Source organism: Protopterus annectens, chromosome 14.part0, assembly GCF_019279795.1.
Source record: "Protopterus annectens isolate FY-2018-M chromosome 14.part0, PAN1.0, whole genome shotgun sequence".
NCBI lineage: Eukaryota > Metazoa > Chordata > Ceratodontiformes > Protopteridae > Protopterus > Protopterus annectens.
This window is the reverse complement of record NC_056748.1, coordinates 815,211,047-815,234,045: the sequence shown is the minus strand read 5'-3', so window position 1 is coordinate 815,234,045 and position 22,999 is coordinate 815,211,047. Positions and strand designations below refer to the sequence as shown.

General features: G+C 38.8%; 1 protein-coding gene across 2 annotated transcripts in view; it reads right to left on the bottom strand.

The window, feature by feature from the left end:
• PCGF6 (polycomb group ring finger 6) overlaps positions 1-22,999 on the bottom strand; it is a 362,217-nt gene that overhangs the window by 134,529 nt on the left and 204,689 nt on the right. For both annotated transcript variants that reach the window (XM_044056567.1, XM_044056568.1), the window contains exon 7: positions 3,032-3,059. In XM_044056567.1, coding sequence (XP_043912502.1) covers positions 3,032-3,059 — 28 coding nt within the window. The remainder of the gene's footprint in view (positions 1-3,031; positions 3,060-22,999) is intronic.

Here is a 22,999-nt window from a genome sequence, read left to right as displayed (position 1 = left end):
AGTGGTGTAACCATGTTTCGTCAACAGTAACCATTTCCAAAAAGTTGGCACCAGCTTGACAAAAATGCCATAAAATCAACTTGGAAGTGTCCACTCAACGTCTTTTCTTGTCAGCATTCAAACATTTGGGCACCCACTTGGCTGACAGCTTCTGCATACCCAGCTGCACAAGGATTATAAACCTAACACGTTCCCTGGATATCTGTAGTGTCTCAGCAATTGTTTTAGCTGATATTCGCCGATCTGCCAAAATCAGGTCATGGACATGGTCAACAATTTCAGTAGATGATACTGTTTAAGGCCTCCCAGACCAAGCTGCATCTTCAGTCTCAAAATCTCTACAATGAAAGTTTGCACACCACTTCTTCACAGTTTAGTGAAAAGGGCACTTGTCACTCAGTGTTTGCATCACACATTTATGGATTTCCTTTGGACTTTTCTTCTGCAAGAATAGGAACTTTAAAATTCCACACTTTTCATTGACATGGTTCGATCAATCATCCGAAACAATTTCAAAACACAACATTATGAATCTGCAAATTGGCACCTTACAAGATGAAACAACTTTCTTCTCAGCTACAGAGGCAAAATAACACTCAGAATTTAGAAAGTTAGTCAAGCTTAGAACTTTTCACTTCCCCCTCATAACTTGCTACAGTCTTGCAGTTGCTGAAGGGGAGAAAAAAACAAATGATGTAGCACTTGATAAGACCAACTATCCCTAATACTGATGTACTCCCACCAGACACCCCAGTGGAAAGAACAGCATCATTTACGTAACACTGTAATTGGTATAAAGTCAAGTATAAATAAGCACCAATTCCATATGTTGAATTACCCAACAAAGGAATATATTTGTTACCCCATTCTTTGCTAACATATCTAACAACATCATTTAATAAGGTAACCGGGTATCCTCTCACACTAAACATTGACCTAATTAGTTCAAGTTCATTGTCCAAGATGACTTTGGTCGAAGACATACGGGCTGCTCGGATACACTGTCCTTTAAAAACGTTTTTAAAAACATATTTGGGATGGTTACTGCTAAATTCTAAGTAATCATTGGAAAATGTCGACTTTCTGTGTATGCAAGAGACAAATCCTTCGTCACCATGACTGACATAAGTGTCCAAGTAAGCTGTACCCCTTTTATTGATGTTATATGTAAACTTTAAGAAGTCTGTTGTATTGTTAATGTAATCAAAAATCACTGCAATCAATGTAATTCAAAAATCAAAAATTCAACGTATGGAATTTTACAATCAGATAATAAACAAATGGAGAGATTTGACAACAGGGTTTGTGTGTTAATGTATTCCCCTATAGTTCAGTACATCGAAAACATAGTGAGGCAACATTGGAATTTGATTACTATGAACGATGATCTGGCTTTGATTTGGGGGTCTCATCCCAAATTTGTTTACAAAACAGGACATAATCTCAAAAAGATTTTAGAATCCAACACAAGTGGTAAAAAAGGGGGGGTCATCTGGTACAAGTAAATGCGGAAGATGCAACCAATGTTATACCATTAATGAAATAGGGGGTGTGAAACTGGAAAATTTCAACAAAACATATATACATTGTAGGACAGGAAATTGCAACACTAAATTTGTCGTCTATCTTGCAACTTGTCAAGTATGCTCAGCGTTTTACATAGGCAAGACCGAGAGACAATTGAGACGCCGTATTTATGAGCATTTATATAGTATCAAGAACAAAGATAATTAAAATGCCCTTTATAGGCATATATTTAAATGTGGTGATTCCCATTATTTTAAATTTTCAATCATTGACAAGTTTAACATCACAGGATATGGGGGGAATGTAAAAGCCTTTTTGGCCATGAAGGAGAGTAAGTGGCAGATTATCACTGATGCCACAAGACTGCCTGGCATCAATGATTCTATTAGCATAAACCCGTTCTTGCAGTTAGCATAGTTTTTTGAACAGTGGTTCAGCACATATATTTAAGCACATATATGTAAGCACATATTTTTAAGTATATTTATAAGCATATTTTTAAGGCTCTATAATAGTTATGAATTATCATATATTAACATTATCTTATATTATATATTTATATATTTCATACATATTCTTTATATATATTTTTGTATCTTTCATATTTTGCATACTTCATATATTTCATATATTATATTATATATTATTTAATAAGTTATATATTTTGGTCAGACTTGTGCTTTTGACAATAGTTATTAGGTGTATTTGATCCATTGGACATTCATTCAAAATTCATACACCTAATTTACATTCTCAGTGTTATGGGAATTTTATGTATTAACGTGTGTTTTATATATATATTTTTTTATATGTTCTTTATATTATTAGGACAGGATTGATTGTTTTTGTATGTTATTCACATAAGGACGTTTTTTTCTGTATATACCTTTAAATCATTTTATTAGAAATGGTTTTGGCGCCACAATGCTTATAAAATGAAAGTGGAATTGTATGTCTTTGTTCTGAGGAAGTCTGCTTGTGTCAGATGAAAGCGCTTAACCTGGAGAATTTTTTATTTTGTATTGTGTGCAATAAACTCACTTTGTCCTGTGGATCATTCCCTTATACATTCATTACGGTTAAGGTGTTTTTGGGTCAGTCAGTATCACTGCCTTTGCATCTAATTCTCAAAAATGCTACGCACAAAAGTTACTTGGTGTAATCCTGCTTTGTTGCTAGGCACTACAGAATGCAACTCACACAAAGTACCTTTGTTGAATTTCACCATATCTAGCAAACAGCACTGAACTCTGACTGTATATTCATACTTTTAACTGTATGTGGAAAGTAAAAAAAAAAAAAAACCTGCCCTGGGTCACCCTTGAAAAGGGCATCTGAGTAGTCTTACTCAGCTAATGGAATGCCAAACACACAGATGTGCACGGATTAATAAATACTAAATACACATTTCACCAAACTATTTGCTAATACTAGTCACTTACCTAGAAACATCCCAGTGTTATACTAGTAGACAACATCCATGACATTATATTATGAAACTTACCTTGAACTTCCCAGTGCCATCCTCAGCCCTGGAAAAGTAAAGAAAGAAGAATCAATACGGAGGTTACACGATGGCAAATGCACAAGTCCACAGCTGTCCCTTTTACTCTGAAGGTCTTGTTAAAGAACAGAAAAGCACTAGAAGAAACTACTTTGGTCAAATAAAGATGACATACTGGCACAATGTCAGCTGCTGCAGTTATTCTCACATCTCCCTCTCATTTCAGCTACTTAATCTCTCCTGTAATTTTTCCCAACACAATCTACATGTGCCTGCTGTAAACACAAAGAGCATAACTATGACTCATGGAATTTTCCAACTGAGTGTCCTAATGAGGAGCATATGTGCCAAGTCAGAGACTAAGGTATGTCAGAGTACTCCCCTGTCTCGGTGGTACACCAATCTGAGTCAGCCTATATAAAAAGCCAAGGGAGGACACAAACAATGACATCAGGATATTCAGGAAACCAAAGCACTCATGCAAAAATGTCTGAGAATCTTTATTCATTTATTTATTTATTTTATTTTTTGGATTACTGGGTCTCACACATCTGATAGTCAGCCCAAATTCTACTAACTAAAAATGAAATAACAATAATAAAACTAAGAGTAGACCCACATAAAACATGTAATGCTTCTGAGAACTTTAGTGTCTGAAACACCAATACCAAGCATAGAACTTGAGATGCTAAACTGATTAATTTTTGTCTCCAAGTACATTATAAAAAAGATGAAAATCAAAGAAACAAATACTAAGTTCGGAAACAATAGATACTAAAAACTAAACAGGCCAGCTCCGTGGTACAGAGGGTTACATTGCTGAATTGACTATGCCGCAGATTACCAATCGTAAGTAGGAGGAGGTGGCTCTGGCCAGCAGGCAGGAGCAGAAGGTGTTGCCCAGTGTAGTTTGAGCCTACAAATGCTACTCACACCAACAGTCAAGGGAGAGCTCGGTGTTTGAAAGTATGCCTCTCCCCATGAGACAGCAACATTTGACCTCTGGCGGAGTGCTTCCAAGAGAGGAGTGTGGGCTACCCTCAAGACCAGCAAGCTGGCCTGCTCCTACCAATGAACTCTTACCAGGAAATGTAGAGCCGAACAGGATTCCTAGGCTAGAAAAAATGGCCTAGCCTGGGAATGCCTGGCTCTCGCACTCCTGGGACAGAGCCAAATGGGCGGCACTAATGGAGCCACTGGACAAAACCCTGGTAGGAGCAAAAAAAAAGTCTAAAGAGCAGTTTACTCTGTTTATAGGAGGATACTGGTTCTGAAAGAGGGAGAACTTTTTGGAATAGATACATCATCTGAAACACAAAGATTTGGCTGAGTATGGCTGTGAAGATGACTAATGCAAGTGCATTTCAGAGTAATCTAGGTGCAACTTTTTATAGTAAGATCATGGAATCTCTGTTGGAAGCAATTCTGGTAAGGCCTCAAAAGATTACAGCTAAACTGACTGACTTTTTACAGAAAATGGAATATGAAGATTATGTTGATATTTGTGCATGGGATTGATGCCATCTTGTCCCTGCGCTGAAATAAAGAAGAAGCTGTCAGGAAGCATTTTCAGGATTTTCTTGTAAAGTTTATAATAACGGAATGCAAGACATTTGAAACACAGATACCTTACTAAAAGGATACAAGGCCTAAGCAACATGTCCTAAATTGACCAACTTAAAGCCCTGTCACTATAATCGGTATCCTACAGACTGCTAAGAGGTGATCTGTTTCTAGCATACAAGGCATCCTCTGACCCATTACTGACAGATTTACTGCACATCATTAAGTCAAATGCCATCAGAAATACTCAGTCTAGGTATACCTTTCGACCTATCAGTACAGGAAATCTGGACAAAGCCAGAAATAATGGAGAGACAAAAGCCGAAAAATAGGGACAGATTTTAAATATTTTCCTACAAACTTAGAAAGTTGTTAGAATGACATACGTTACATCGTTACATATTTTCTGAAGAATATGAAGTCCAAAATTCAAATGTTTGTCATTATTTAGTATTAATTATTGACTTCAATCCTCCATAATTTGCCAGAAAACCACACATTTTATAAGGAACAATCCAAAAATAAGAAGCAAAAAAGTGGACATTTTGTGAAAATCTGGAGAGCTGAGAGCTATGAGTCTAGGGATCTAAACCTCTTCTACAACATCTACAGAACAGTCTGGAGGGACAGGTATATTTCGCAGAGGATACCAATGAACAGACTCCCCATCTACATAAAATAAAGTTCATCCCTGTCCATTTTCAAGTGCAGCTTAGATCTATAGATGGCAAACAGCAAACTTACCCCAGGCCTTTCCCCTGTACTGCTAATGGTCAGATGCAGCTCCTAAATGCTTTATCCCATGCATGGGTCCTCTTAAATTATCTATGGTGTGATTCCAGTTATTCTCACTAGGGTAATACACAACTATCGACCATGGGATAGGTAAGGCCAATCTATAACCAAATGGGATTGGGTATGTCAAGCACAAAAAGGGAAAATGGCTAGACTAAGTGGCCCACAAGGGCAGCTAGCCTAGTATATAACTATGAACCTATAAAACAGGGAATAAGGCTTGCAGGAAAAGCTTTCAAGTGTTAGGGGTTCCAGAAAGGGAGGACAGTCGAACTGTATAAAACAAAACATCCTGTTAGCTGGACTGGCTTTTCACTGTAAAGTATCAGTACTCAGTTTTACTGGTTCCTTTATAGAGGAATGGATGAATGGTGATTTAACTGATACATCACAGTGGAGTAGTTTAGAATAACTACATCTAGACTCAGCAGGCTGTTTGGACTGCCCAAATTTTACAAGAATTGGCTGATCCTTCATATAGACCAAATGAAGCCAGTCAACGCAGCAAAAAATGGGTCAATGGCGATTTATGTCAAGTTTTTGCATAAAGTAATTATTAAGAATGTGGCCTTTGTGAAAGACTCTTGACTTTATACAGAATATTTGCTGGTATAAAAATTAAGTGAATCTGATATTTTGGTAGCTGCGGATGTTGCTTCTCTGTATACTGCAATACTGAATCAAGAAGTAGTGGAAATGTATTCTTCAAGAATATTTACCATCAATCAATGTAGATTATTCAGAGAAATTTTGGACATTATTTTATCATACAATTATTTAAAATTTGATTTGCAGCTTTTAAGCAGCTAAGTGGAGTAGCAATGGGTACCACTATGGTCAAGAGCTACACAAATTTGTTTATAGCAGACTGGGAAGGAGAATTTTTTTGTAATTCTGTTTTCATTTTTTTTTTAAACAGATGGCTGCTTGTAAATGTTTGACTAACAATGTGCTTATTTTATAGAAAGGGAATAAAAAGGACTTAAGAGAGTTCATTACATATGTGAATAGTACACATAACTTAAGATTTACATTTAAATATGGTAGTGTTCCAGTCAATTTTCTTGATTTACCAATTTATACAGAGAAAGAGGCTTTGGTAGAATGCATAAAACAGATGTGCAAAGCTATGCATATTTGCACTTTGATAATATGCATTTGAAAAATGTAAAAAGAATATAGTTGTTTGTCTTTTGGCTTTTCCCGGTTAGTGGTCGCCACAGCAGAACTCCGGTCCGCTAATGATTGGCAGTAGATTTTCACGAATGCCGAGGTGCCAGCTCGACGTTCAACCTTCAACGAAGACACGCCCATTTACACATGTATTTCGAATGCCCACCCAACCGCGGGGAGAACATGCAGACTCCACACAGAAAGCACTCCCCGCACTCCAGCCGAGAATCAAACGGGAGAACCTCTTGCTGTGAGGCAACAACTCTATCGCTGCACCACCGCGGAGGTAAAAAGAATATACTTAAGGGACAATTTAACAGAGTTAGCAGGTTAACTGAAACTTTTCTTTTTCAAAATATGTAATCGATCAAAAAATTTTGTTATAGAGGCTATCTCAAGAACTTGGTAAAAAACATCTATAAGGAAGTGAGAGATAAAAGAACTACTAAATAGGTGACTTGCAGAGCTAAACATCTACTTAGAGACAATACAGAGATAGAAAATAAGGCTAAAGAGTATAACACAGCTTTATTACTAGGTAATTCTGTAGTTCAGCACAGTATTAAAAAATCAGTAAAAACAAGTGAAGATTTTAGCCAGTCTCCCTCACATTTTTAAATGGATCAGGAAAGAACTATTCAATTTCGAATTTGAATTTTACCCTTTGATATTCTTACTTTGCTTATTGCAGACACTGTAAAAATACTATTATGATATTTTTTTTTTCTTTGAACTATATTTGTAACTTTTTTAATGTTTAATGCTTTTAATGATCAATGTTTTTAATGCTCAATGTTTAATGTATTTCACTTGGAGCTTTTCTCCCCGGGCCACTGCTGAAAATGGACATATATCCAGTTGGACCAGCCCGGTCAACAAATGTAAAATAAAATAAAGAATCAATCTCTGTGACCAAAAGAAAGAAAGCGCCTCAAGGATATCCTTCAGTCAGGTTTGAGGAGTTTGCAAGGAAAGGACACCAGATTGAGTTATGGTATGCTCAAATGTCTGGCATGCAATCACTGTTAAGTACATAATGGAAGGGGAAAAATGTTTTTACATTTAGCAGAAATATTGCTATTAACATTTTTGATGGACTTACAGTTGTAACTAAGTTTGTGGATTACTTTGCTAGATGAAAGATTGTGAAGGACTTTATGTGGGTAGAACAGTTTAGAGAGTTTTACCACAGAATTTATGAGCATCTGGATGCATTAGCTACAAGTAATGCACTAGCTAAACAAATAGGATGTAACAAGAAATCTACCACAAAAGATAAATTGGTATTTAGTATAACAGATCAGGTGAAGAATTTTCAGATTAGGTTGGATGCAGAAAATGAATTATATTGGAGAAAGTATGCTTTGCAGCTTAAATTAAAAGCTTGCCATTTTTCTGGTCTTAAAGATAAAGAAAATTTTAAAGTATATTTGAAAAGGAAAGTATTTAAATACTAGCCATTAATGGTCACTGACGTAAAGCATCATGTGATCTTAAGTATATATCAAGTACTTCATGTAGATTGGAAATTTGTCTCAAGAAGTTACGGTAACGGAATGAAAGTGCTTACAGATCAGTGAGTGAGTGTGAGTGAGTGTGAGTGAGTGTGAGTGAGTGTGAGTGTGTGTGAGTGTGTGTGAGTGTGTGTGAGTGTGTGTGAGTGTGTGTGAGTGTGTGTGAGTGTGTGTGAGTGTGTGTGAGTGTGCTTATTTGGTCATGTCTGACTCAATCAGTACTGAGAAAGCCTACCGGTTTCCATCATTAGAAGAAGACAAGGCTGCAGGGAAACTCAGAATTAAAGTACTAAAATCTGCAAACCCTTTTTTTTTTCCTCTGAAAGAATGGGTTTGGACTAATTTCCTTACAGCTATCAAAACTCTGAATGACAGATGGCAGTAAGGCTTGTTTTCACTCTTATTTATATTTCTGGATGCAATAAGGAATTGTTATTTAAAAATAATGTATAAACTGATGCACTGTGGCTCATAACATGTTCTTCTTGATGGAGTACACTGTTTCTAGATCTAATGATAACATCAGACAGACTTCATAACTTTGAAGTCCAGACTAGGGCTGGATGTAATGACTCAGGCTTGCCAGAAGGGTTTGAGACTCCATTAGTGGAAAATTATCATCAGAGTTGACTTCCACAGTATGACACAGAGTCTTAAGCAAATACTTTCTTACAACATAGTCAAATACAATGAATGGGAAGAATCCAGGTCTACTGAAAATTTACTATAAAGCGGGCCAGCTCCATTGTGAAGGCCAAAAGCCTTTACTATGGCCCATGCAATCCAGTTTCAATAAACACTCCGGGCATCTGCTGCAGTTGGTGTGACAGAATGCAGTACCATCCTGGGAGGAAATGACAGAGCATAGGTCATTCTCTCAAAGATGAGAGAGCAATGCAAAAGGACCTTTCTGAGGGGGATGGCTGGCCATTAAGTTGCTTCTGCAGTGGGTTTAATCATTAATGTAAAGAAGCATGAACTCAAACAGGGGAAACACTGCGGTTCCTGCAGTGATGTGGGCTGGCAGTCCCCAGTCTCATCCCAAGGGGTTAGCGCCTATTACATTTGCCCAAAATTCCCATATTATGGCTAGGGTACAAACCATCCCCCCTCGTGGCTGCCTGAATGGTGAGCCCCTATGGACAAGTCTCACCTCAGTGCTAGGGATACCCAGCATGGAAGAACAAATGGGCTTAAGTCACACTGGGGAGGATTGATGATTAGCAGGCATTGAGCAAAAAGAAAAGAGAGAAACAAATGATACAGTCAAACTTTAGGACGTATTAGTTAACTATGAATATCTGGTCACTTTTTTATTTAATACTAATCATCATTTCTTTCATTTAAAAGCTGTGAATATATGAGGAGTCTGGTATTTCTTGTGATTATGTTGATATTTATAATGCTGGATTATGTCAGCTGTACAACTCAATGCTGCGGTAGCGTCGTCGCCTCACAGTAAGACGCTGTCCGGTTCGATTCTCAGCTAGAGCGTCTTCTGCGTGGAGATATGCGTGAATGGGTGTACCTTCGTTGAAGGTTGTGCGTCAGGGCTGGTAACTCGGCACGTAAAAATCAACTGCCAATCATTAGCGGACCGGAGTTCCGCTGTGGTGACCCCTAACCGGGAAAAGCCAAAAGACACAACAACAACAACTCAAATACTTATAACATCACAATTTCACAGATGCTTTGCTGTATTTTCTAAGTAAACATAATTATTAGTGAGATATGTTACTGTACAGTTCTCTGCTTCTATCTGCATGAAGACCTGAACTTTTGGTCATGCTGCTCAAAGATTTATTGAAACACATTTACACTATTCTCTTTACTTTTGAAGGAATGTTGGTAAGGAGACTTATGAATGTCTCTATGCCTTAATATCTGGTGAGGAGTTTTGCTGTCATAACAATTGGTCATTTGAGATTTGCGAATTTCCTTTTCAGTGGAGGAGATGTATGGCTTTCACAGCTGATTTGTAGTGAAACGTGCATTAATTTGTTGTTATTTAGGAATTAAGGTGTAAACAGTTTTTCCTAATGAATCTAGCATGTTGTTTATGAGTTAACAATAGCCATCATTAAAAGTATTGCATTTGAAATTAGAATTTAATAGATTCCTTAATTTTTAAATCTGATAACTACTGTTATTACATGTGGGGTATCTTGGTTGGGGGGACGGTGCAGTGGTTAGCATTGTCACCTCACAGCAAGAGGTTCTCTGCTTCAATTCTCAGTTGGGGTGCCTTCTGTGCAGAGTCTGCATATCCTCCCTGCATTCTCGTGGGTTTCCTCTGGGTACTCCTGTTTTCTCCCACATTTCAAAGACATGCAGTAGGTGGACTGGACACTCTAAATTGGCCTTAGGTGTGAGTATGTGCACGCGAGTGTGTGTGGTGCACCCCGAGGAGGGCTGAGCCTTGAGCTAGCAACCTGAGCCCATAAAACCCGTAAGTGCTTCAGAAACAATGAACGCTGAAAAGGGGCTCATTGCCCAATATACCACATGGTGCATAAACTAGAAAGACAAAGAGAGACCTTGGTTGGGATAATGGTGAGCTTTGATCAGAACTAAAGCTAGCTGGCACACACTGCTTATGTCTGTAAAATGAGGTATGAGACTAAAAGTGACAGACAAGGTCTCCTCTGCAGTAAGTATGAGGTCTGTGTGACTAATTGACTGGCCATCCACTGAATGACTCAATTCTATTACTGCCCTGCAGTGGCCCAACAATTAGAAAATTAATGTTTAGAAAAGTCTTACATGGAAAGGGTTAGGGTGAGCATGTACTGCAGAATTAAGTCCCCAACACTCCCAGAATAATTAGGACATCCCCTGATGTGGATTTTTTCACTAGGGTTGTTAAACAGGATCAAAAGCTACAGGTACACAAAAAAGGGCTAAAAATACCCAGATGAGTTTAAGGGTCCACATTTTTGGCTTTGGTGTTAGAAGTAACCCACTCTTTCTTTTAACAAACTTTGTATTTGGTGTACAACAATAACATTTAAAATGTTGTATTAGGGTGAAGACGAATCCTAGGAGACACTTAACTACAACACCAACGCTATTAAACTCCTGAGGGTTTATGCAGAAATAAAAATATCCTAGTTAATTTAATTGGAGATGAGTCAGTAAAATTAAAATGAACAATGATTGTAGAGGAGCTTATTTATTAGGTAGTTAATGATACTGGACTGAGAATATTGTGGATTCTCCCCTATTTACGTACTGCATTGCTATGAGGCCACAGTTATCTCAGTATTTAAAAACAGTATTGTTCTTCCAGGTTGTTCCTGGATTCCTTTGGGCTCAAGACTGCAATTACTTACTTTAAAACAAATCAAATGACATTAGTAATTGCATGTTACGGTGTCAATCACAAGCGATTCACAATTAAGCCTGGTACCCAGTCTCTCTGCATTAGTCTGGTACACTCAATACCATTCACAATACTACACAAGTAAACTGTTAAAACTTGTAACTGCTTAACTGGCCTCGTTCATGGTTGAAAATCTCCCAAAAATAAGAATATCAACCTGGTCAAAGTTAAGTAAGCAAGTAAACAAATGAGTGAGTAATTTAAGGAACTCCCCTCCTAAAAAGAAAACAAAAAAGTCTTAGCATAACAGCCCTAAAATGTAGTTATTTTTATTTACCCTTTGCTGGCCTACTTCATCTCAATAAGTCAGCGGGACCTGAGATGGTATTCATACTGACTAAGGGGAAATTTGGCCAGGGCACCCCTAATGCCTGCAAACCCACAGCCAAAAATATTCTTATTTCAAAACTAGAATATGACTTGCCACAACTATCTTTTCTGTCTATAACAAACAAAGATTACAGATAACTAAAAATAAAATTGCAAGATCTGCTCTACTGCTAGACTCCAAATCACATCACTGCAACCTCATGCAGGGGACTAAACTGGCTTCAATAACACAAAGATCCACTTATCTGATTTCAAAATTACTGTACAAGACCCTGAAAGAGGGTGGTTGTCTCCCTCTCAAAATAAAACTACCCTTCAGAGAATAAGCTTATTCTATGAGAAGTAACCACAACATTTTACTCAGCCATCCCCCTTTCAAAACAGCAGTTGTAGAACTTGCTTTTTCTACACTTGGATTAACTCTGTGGAATAAGCTTACTCCTGAAATCAAGTCACAAGATTCCCCTTCAGGTTTCATAAAGTCACTTTCTGAGCACCTCTTTGACAAGGCTGACTGTAAATGCCTTAAGGACAATGGCTAAGAAACCACAACCAACTCAGAAGGTTAACAGTGCCCTGGAGTAACCTTGCTATTGCAAATCTTTTTTTTTTTTTTTTTTTTTTTTTTTTATTATATGTGTTGTTTAACTACTCATCATTTAAAGTTAATACTTTTCATTTGCTTCTTGTCATAACATTATACCTAATCAATGCACATAGTATACATTTCTGACCGTATTAAAATACAGCTTCTGAATTAGTTCTCTACATAAAATTACTCAATGTACTATTACTTGTTTGTATTTTTGCTAACTGTACAATGGCTTAAAGCGCACTAGTCTTTTATTTGCTAATATTTAACATTTTATTGGCAATAATACTTGGCCTATATGCATTGGTCATGGTTGACAAGGATCGTCAGACCAATCCTCCTACCCTGTTAAACAGTGAATGAAGTACAGTTGTGTAAGCTGCACTTACCCATAACAGTAAAAGTGTGAATTCTTCACTGCTGCAGTAGCCTATGGGCTGTATCCTGCCAGCACATGGCCAGCTTCTCAAAGCTCGAATGCCCTCCGACACAGTAGGCTAATCCCTTTTAGAGAGAACTGAAAAAGCAGCCAGAGGGACTGAAAATCTTGAGGATTTTCTTGACCCAAAACATAAAAAAAAAAAAAAAAGGAGAACTCATCGTAAACTAACCAATGAAAAACAAACCATAACAACAACCTCAACAATAAAAAGTGTAACCCACATCAATTATGTATAAGGGGGGTGGTGGGTAGGTGCAGCTACTACAGCAGTGAAGAACTCAGATATCCACTTTTATGGTTAAGTGCAAGTTGCACAACAGTACTACATTCATCACTCTCACAACTGCAGTAGTCTAAGTGTATATTACCAAAGATTACCCAACACAGGAGGAGGAAGGATAAGTGGGTCCCCGAGACCCTGGAGGATGGTCTTTGTAAAGCCTGCTCAGAACCTATAGAAGGAATCCGGTTTGTAGTGCTTTGTAAATGTATGGATGGAGGACCAAGCTGCTGCCTATGGAATTGCTCCTTGAATCCACTCATTTCCAATATGCCATCGAAGAAACTAAGGGCCTAGCAGAATGGGCTGTATCCCAGCCTGGAATACTTTTGCCATGGTGGGAGTAACAGAACACAATAGCAAAGGACAACCATCTAGAAATAGTCTGTTTAGACAGAGGTTGACCTTTCTGAGCCCATTATAGGAAACAAATAGCTGGTCAGCTTTCCTGAAGGACTTGGATCGGTCAAGGTAGTACGCGAGTTGACTATGCACATCTGGGGTATGAAAAATCTGTTTTCTTGTGTTTTTTGGATCTGGATAAAAAATGGGAGATTGACAGCTTGATTCAAAGTGAACTCTGAGGCAACCTTAAGCATGAATGTGTGGTTTGTACACAGTGTGACCCTATCTTTATGGAAAAGAGATTGGGTTCCTCTACAATGAGAGCTTGCAACTCAGAAATGTCAGAGAAAGTTGAAAAGCTTTCCAAATAATGAACCTCAAAGAGGTAGGTTCAAAGGGTGACAAAGTCATTTTCTCCAGCACAAAACTGAGATCCCAAGATGGAGGTATTTGTTTGTGACTAGGTATCGTACAACACCCCTTTTCAGAAACTGAAACTATATGACCACAAACAGAGATGAAAGAGGAGGATCCGTGGACAAACATGAAATGGCCACCAGATACACTTTCTTAGAGGCATACAAAAGCCCACAAGATAGCAGCTCAAACAAATATTTGCGTACCAGGGGTGATAACTTACTAATGGGACCCTGGCTGCTTGCTAGATACCAACTAGAAAATCTTTTTCATTTACTAATATATGACTTTCAAGTTGCAAACTTTCTTGCTTCCTTTAGTACCTGCTGTATGTCCTTAAACATTCCTAAAAAGTAGCAAAATTGAATCAACCAGGCAGCCAGTTGCTTGATAACGAGGTACATTTAACCCTCCTTGTCCCTTGTCCTATGTGGGTAGAGCCAGTCTGTGGGGAAGCTTGCAGTAATTGCTTAGGTCAATTCCATAAGAAGCGATGATCAATTTTTGCTTCTGCTAAAAAGGGGGTCACACCTCAATGATTTTTAGCTAATCTTTCTGAATCTTCAGAAGTACCTTAGAAATTGCCGGAAAGGGTGGAAAAGCATTCTCAACCAAGAGAATGAAACAGCATCTGTTCTCCATACTTGATTGCAAGGATTTCCCAACCTGTATCAAAAAAGGTGAACAGATCTACTTGAGGTGCTCCCAACAGATGGATCCATTCCTGGAATGCCTCTGAATTGAGCTTCCACTAGTGATGGTCTGTCGAGGATCTGCAGAGTTCCTGACACTATGTTCTGTTCTGACGAAATGCAGGAAGCCTGAAGAGGTAAGGAGTACAGCCGAGCTAACTCCCAAGCAATCATTACCACCTAACAGATGGTACCCTCTTGTTAAAAGTACAACATCACTGTAATCAGCTGAAGAGGGCCTGGTTCAAAAAAATGATATAGAGTTTTTACAGGCTGAATTACAACCAGTATTTCCTTGACATTTATGAACTTTGAGCTGTCCAAATTGTCCCAAAGACCTTGCACTTTCACTTCTATAGACATTGTACCCCAAAGCAAAATCTGAAGAGTCTATGAGGACCAACTGTTTTGGGTGGAAAGGGGAGTCCTGGGTTGAGAACTGATCCCTCCACCACTAAAGTTCTTAATTACAAAGCCAGCACTTGTATCTGAAACTCACTCTAGGGGGTGAAGAAGCTAGGTCTACATGTTTTTGAGGAACCACTGAATCTTTAGCATGTGCAGCCTGGAAAGTGGCATCACTGTGATCGCAGAAGGCACAAGTCCTAATGTTCAAATTAATTCTCTGGCTGAAGCTTGGGACAGGCAAGAAAAAAGTCAGGAATACTTCTCCAAGTCCACCTTGTCTTGGGGTAAAAAGCTTTTTGCATGCTTTTCCACCCTATAAAAGGTTTATAAGGCACCCTAGAAAAATAATCCAGTGTGAGAGGCAAGAAGGATGTCAATGTTTACCTAAAACCCCAGATGGGTTAGGAGGAATGAAACCTTTGTTAAGGGTTCTTGGCATATAGGTAAGGACTCACAAATAAGCAAGTCATTTAAATAAAAGGAAAAATGTGGAAAGCCTGCAATCTGCAGTGTGCCATGACTGGAGCTAGGCACTTTGTAAATCTTGGTGCAGTAGATAGCCTAAAGAGTAATGCAGAGAACTCATAGTGCGACTCAGATACGCAAAATCTTAGGAATCTCCTAAATTTGCATGATACTGAAATGTGATGGTAAACATCCTTGAGATAAGTTACCATAAAACAGCAGGCAGGAAGAAGTGTTAATACTGAATGAAGTGTCAACATCTTGAATTCTGGAACCTTCAAACAGAGATTGAGGAAACAGAGCCAAAACTGGGCTCTACGACTGCAGTTTTTTTTTGGATCCAGAAACATTCTGGAATAAAAGCCCTTTACCGAATGTTCCGCAGGAATATGTTCCATGACAACTGCTGCTAAGTATTTGAAGCACTCATGCTAACAACCCTGTTTGGTTGGGAGGCTGAGGGGGAATTCCCTTAGAAGGAGGGGGAGAATCTATCCGCTGCCAACTGTAACCCTCCTGAATCACCTTCAAAACCTATTTGTATTAGATTTGACACCAAGCTGGGGCACCGAGGGTCAGATACTGTGCAAGTGAAAGGGAAATAAGGGCAGGATGACTGGAAAAGGTGACCATCTCTCTAGCACAGGCATTCTGAAGCTGGTGTCTGATCCTTTTGGGGGGAATTTTCCCTGTTTTTTTTTTTTTTTTTTTTTTTTTAGTTTTGGGGATGTTACCTTACTGCTACTTCTTGGGCGCCTGTCTATTAGGCTGTGTTCTCTGCTTTTTCTGCCCTTTGAAAGGGGTAGAGGGTTTGGAAGAGAAGAATCTGGGGACCTAAAAACCCTAGATACTCCCTGAATTAATTAGCCTATCACATCTCATTAGTTGAAGACTCATGTAGCAGCAGGTTTTAATAAACCCTCTACATTTAGGGGAGAACTCAGAATTTCTGACAAACTCATCTGAAAACCTTTGGTTAGACATGCAAACAAATCAATTCAAAACAGTAGCAGGCATGGAAACAGTATTGGCATAATCTCACACACACACACACACACACACACACACACACACACACACACACACACACACACACACACACACTTTAAGGCATGCTTAGAAATTTACAGGAATCAAATTGTATCTAGCTTTTCTCAAGACTTACCTTAAGGGGTCAGAGAAGCAGAAAATTCTTCCAAGTTATTAGCCATTTTAAAATAAACTTCCACATCCAGCCCCGGTAGTTCAGGATTCTGAAGGCTAACGTTGCCGAAGGAAAAAAGCATCTGTGCAAGCACTTACCCTCCTTAGCTCCAGGGACTGGGATGGAAGAAGAAATGCACTTTTTTTGCTGCAGGAGCCACAGGCATGATAGCAGTAAGACGACAACTGAGAATTAGCTTGTGTAACTCTACACAATTTACCTGCTTCTTCTGGAATTAATGAGAGAGAATCAGGAGCATTGCAAGCAAGGGCATCCTCCAATTCTGACAAAACAAGAGGAATGAGTGCAGAATTAAGGAATTCTTGCTCAAGAAAATCATAGTATCTGCCCAACACAGGGGAACATCTGTCTATTCCCAAGCAGATGCATCCTTTAGCATGGAAATAGTCTCAGAAGAAGAAAAACCTTCCATAGGGACAACTTTAGACTCACTATTCAGTGAATCAAGAGTCTTGGGCTACAAAACCCAGAGATTAAATAACCCTGTATTTGTCAACACCAGACATCAGAAAATGCATCCTCTTCCTTAAATGGGGCACAAGTATTATGAGAAAGCCAACAGCACCCAGCAGTGACTGAAACAGACTCCTATCCAGGGTAACATTTTTTGACAAAAACTATTTTCAATGTGATTAATTTTCTGTTTTTTCCAGATAGGTCCCTAAGGGGTGAATAATTTGGAGACAGCATATCATCTCAAACAAAAGGTCTCTTTCCACAGGCTCTTCAAGAAGATCCTACTGAAGTATCTTCTGTACCCAAAACGGATGGTTCTTCCATGTCCAAACAAGACACTGGAAGAGACGCATAAGGACATGTCTGACCCATGGTTTATGCAAGGCTACACCACAGAGATTCATGGAAACAGGTAAGTGGTCTGAGGAACCAGAAGTGGCCACTGCAGAGTCAAACACCTTCGGCTAAGTATAAGAACACCCTGGCCAGGAGGTACAGAATTGTGTTCCCCCTCCCCTTTTTTGGGTACATTTGGAGAATGACACGCAGTTGTAGGGTAATTATTCACTCTGTGGTTGGAAAAGACACCACACTGCTGGTAAGACATGCCTGAAAGAGTTGGTCAGAATGCAAGTTGCCACTAGTAAGCACAAACAGCACACTCAACCCTTCCAAACAACAGAACATGCCCCAAAACAAAGTTACACAAGCAGCACACAAGATTACCTTGTCAAAACAAGAGACAGAATTACTGAACCATCTCAGAAGAGAATACCTGATGGATATTAGTTTTGCTAAGGTCAAAGCAGACAGGAACCAGCCAATGAGGTAGAGAAAGACCTCGACTCCGTGCAGCCAATGGGTCACTGCAACCACATCTGTAAATCACTATTTCCAAAGGGTGGAGGAGAGTCTGAAAGGAATAGCCTGGAACTAACAACAAATGGCTCCTACAAGGAAGCATAAGAGGTGTAAGAGCCTCCTTGACTCAGCTGTGATCTTTTTTGTTTAGGCAGTTTTAAGGCTGCAGTTATTTTATCGTTTTGGATTAAACTTTGAGATATTCATGACCTTGAACACTTATGCGGATTTCTGTACTGAATGTTTTGTCTGAATGTTTGAATTAGTTTCCCAGTAAAGATTGTACGGATTGTGGCCTAGAAATGTTAACTTACCTTTATACATCTGGAATTCAAGTAACTGTTTAATTTCTAGCTACACCATAAATGTAACTTTTAAGTGTTTGTTTTTTTTTTTTATATTTTTTTATTTCATTAAACAAACTTTGTTAACATATGTACAGAATTATGTGCAGTCTACATGCATGGTGCACATCACTCTTCTGGTGGCTGGCCCATTTCTAATCATTCTCTACCCCTTACCCTAATATCTTTACGATACACATTAGGCTTGACCTATTACCAGAAGGTACAATTTCATGTTCTATTTCCTATGATCTACATCATCAATTACAGCACTGTTGCACCACCCCCCCCCCACACACACACAATGAATTCTCCTCAGAATGGTCTTCACTTCTTCCATCTGTCCATATCCCTGCCTATATCACTTTCTCATACATTTTTAATCCCCTACTTGCATCCTAGTTTTCCCATTTTTTTTTTCCTTTCAATCTACTTGGACTATATTTTAATCAATCACAGTACTTCTCCAATACGTGGCTCCCTATCAGTCTTCCAGTTTTCTCTTTTACTGCTTTTTTGGCCATGACTACCACCAGTGTTATACATCTTTGCATGTCCTCACACCAATGGTTCCTCTACCGAGCTCAGATAAGAATTTATCTCCTTCAAATGCCACTCTTTTATCTAGCATTTTTTTGGCTTAGCGCCTCCAAATCATTTCTAAAATTCTGTAATTTTTCATATCCAAAAATATGGCTCCAGTTTCCAACTTGATTTTGCTCACATCACCAAGTCTCTCTATCCCGGAGAAACATTCTATGTAACCTACCTGATATATAAATATATTTGTGAAGGCACTCCCATGCAAAGATTTTAAACGTTCTAGACTTAGTGGCTATTTTAAAAGCCATAAAGATTTATATCAAACTGTTATCTGTGATGTTTCTTTTTCTTTCTTTGTAACCCCTTGTCAACTCTGTGACTACCTTCCTTTTTGCATACATGGTTAATTAATGCAATATATATTCTGCTTATTGACTTTCTAAGACTCGTTTACTTTGTTCTGGATTCTATTACCATCGGTATAACTTACTGGTTTTACCTTCTCAACCTCAGTTTCACAAAATCTAATACAAACATCTATAGGCTACAACTATAATCCCTGGGGCTTATATTTTTCATGTATTTATTTTCACTCTTACCTTTTTTCATCTCCTACAATTTTTCCTGATAATATACTTGTCCTTCTCAAACCATTTTCTCGTTATACTGACATCTAATACAAACTGCTGATTAGCTAATCCACTAGGCCACAACTCAAAAACTTCCAAATTCTGTAATCTTTTGCTTTTCTAGTGTTCTCCACATGAGTTCATGAACCGTACCTAACTGTCCTCTCCCCTTTAACTAGCAAGCGCCTGTGACCACGTTTATCCACTCTTCTAAAACAGCATCTTTCATTTGTTTCAACTTTGCTATATACTCTGGGCTTTGAATGTAACAGATGTGATACTACCACTGCAACCCCCCCCCACACACACACACATCTACTGGATATATCATCTTTTTTGACATCATGTTCTTAGAAATTAACCCCCCCCCCCCAAAAAAAAAAAAAGAACGTATCTCGTTATTTCCCATTTAAGTAATTTCCAATTTCTTCTCCTGGGTAATAAACACCAGTGTGACATTATTATACTAGCAGCATCACAAACATTTTGTCTGCTTGAATCCTCTGATCAAGGTCATTTAACAATCTTCTACCTCCTAATCATACTCAAGCTTCATTTCATCTTGTTTATTGATCTCCTTTGGCATGTGCTTCTGGTCCTTTGTTAATAATATACACAAGAATTTTAGCTTACTGTTCCTAGAAGTGGGGAAATTTTAAACTGAAGTATGCAATGAGGCATAGTTTACATACAGCTTTTGTTTTACCTTCATTAACACTGTATCCTGAAATCTCTGTAAACTGCCTGAGAATACAAAATAATCTTGCAATACTCCTATCTGGGTTAGTGACGTATGACATTGTCTGTAAACATTGCCAGTTTTTCATCAGTACTGCTCCAGTCCCATTTTTCTGATCGTGTGGTTTAATGACTCTAAACAAAGAGCAAATAACGGCGAGGACACAGGACATCACTGCCTTGCTCCCTTTTCAATTCCCACCTCTAAAGTTACTGCTGCATGTATTTTTTTATTATTGCTTTTGATAGCTTATATATTCCTTGCATCAATTTTATGAAAGCTATAGAGAAACCCCATCCTATACATTATCGCCCATAAGCACACCCAGTGTACCCTATAGAATGCTTTCTCCATGTCAAACCTCAAAAGCAATTCTCTTTTTCCTCATTTGTTTCACTATGTACCATCTGCATTTTACAATATCATCAAATGTCAGTCTCCCTATCACAAACCCACACTCATCCAAATTAACTATTCTCAGTAGCATGTTTGCTAGCCTTTCTACCAAGACAGCCACGAAAACCTTAAAGTCATGACTCAGTATTGAAAATGAGTAACAATATCCTGGGTTACATGGGTCCTTCCCCTCCTTCAAGATCATAGAAATCACTGCCATATGCCATGTTTTCGGAATCTTGCTCTGCTCCTTAACAACACCAAACTTCCTTTACCATATGAGGTTAATCATCTCTCTGTACTCCTAGATTTCCAGTGGGAACCCATCCCTCCCAGAGGATTTACGCATTGCCTGTTTCATAATTTGCTCCTCAACTTCCTGCTTAGATACTGGGGTGTGGGGGAATGTAAGAGCCCCCCCCCCCACACACCACCACACAAAACATTGAAACATAAGATAAAATCTAACTATATAAAAAACAATGAAAAATCTGAGAATATTAAATAATTTCTGTCAATTTTTTTTTGCAGGGGGCAAGTCCTAGGTACCCCACACCACCTGTTAGTTATATATACCAACTCCAAGGTTGCACAACAGTGAGGAAAGGGTATAAACCCTTCCCCAAGTATAACTCTGACTTTGTCAATATTCTGTGTTTAGATATTTTAACTGTCAAAATTATGCTGTTTAGACATTTTTAAGTAGACCATACATACACACGCAATAAACACCCCTTGTATTCACTTTGGTCTGACCTGCCATTTACTCCCCACTAATTACAGTCATGGCAAAAGGAGAAGCTTACAGTGCCTTTTTAACTCCTCTGCCCTTTGCCCAGCAGCACCATCCACTACATCCCAAACTCTCACCATTTATTTCATTAAAACTGAGACAGTTGCTGAAGCAGCACTCACCCTGTCTAGTAAAACTCCTCTCCCAACTTACTTTCAACATAAATTTTGCTAACGTTGCTTTTTGTCACTGCATCAGTGAGAAATGACAATAAGACTAAGAAAGGATAAAATCACTTGGCTCTTTTAACATCCCCTCCCCCCATCTCTCAAATAAAACACATTCGTACTTTGCTTAATAACCACCCTTTAACATTCATCTTACTTTACTGTATATATAATTTTAACAAATAACCACGGTCTTATAAACTTTGCCCATTGCTTCAGTCTTGATTACAAATGTTAACATTCCGTCTTTGCTGAATTTCCTTGTGACTCGAGACGAAGCATCATATTTTGCTTTTCTGCAGCTCCTTGAAGAATGTTCTGGATAGTCCTTTTCATACCTTCTTGATATTCATAGGTAGGTACTAGGCTATTGGCCCTAGGGCCTATATAAGCCTAGCCAAAAAGGTACCCTGGCTTTCGCCACACAAGGAAATTATTTTCCTGTGCTCCTGTCGAGCACAGCCACAGAGGTGAGCTCCTGTGTGCCATTCAGTGGGCACAAATCCTGAGGTGAGGCTATGATTGAACATGGTACTTAGGTGGGGTGCCAGTTCATGTAAAACGCAGCATGGGATGTTGTCAGGTCCTATGGATGCTGTGTTCTTGGCTTTGGAGAGTGCGTTTTTTACCTGTGCAGACGTGATTACAGGAACTTTGCATTCTTCCGGTATAGAGATGGGCCCTTTAGGGGGTGAGAGGTGGGTAAAGTTAGCACTGAACCTATCTGCCAGGATTTTGGCAATATCAGTTAGTTCTGTATATTTAGTGCCATTGTACTGTAACTCAGAGCAGATCTGAGTGTTGCCATTGAGATTCTTGACATAGCTATAGAATGCTTTGTGGTTGTCTTTAGAATCAGTGGCGATTTTGTTTTCGTAACTAGCTTTGGAGGATTTTATGAGGGATGTCAGCTTCTTACTGAGACTGACCAAGAAGTTCCCCCAATCATGGGATTTTACTCTTTTCTGCAACAGTTTCTTTCTTCCGTTGTAGAGTTTGTTTACGGCAGGGGATCACCAGATTGGCATCCTTTTTTTTGAGGATAGCATCTTGGTTCTGTTAGGGATAGCACAATCCATGCACTCATATAAGTGCTTATAAAGTGAATTTGTGTAGTATTCAGCAGTCGTACCTCTATTGTCAGTCTGCATGGGTGTCGTGAAGTTTGCCACTTCTGTCTTAAGAAGCGTGAAGTTGGCTTTGGAGAACTTTTTACAGTGGTTTCCCTAATGGGGGGTGGGGGCGGGATGTGGATGTCTTGGGTGATTAGCTTGTGGTCGTATCTGACCGAAGAGGAAGTGACCTCTGGTGTGGAACACCGGTCGCCCATGACCAGGTCTAGGATATTGCTGCCCCTGGTGGGGGTGTCGATAAGTTGATCCAAGGCATTGGAATTTATGAATTCCAGAAAACGTTG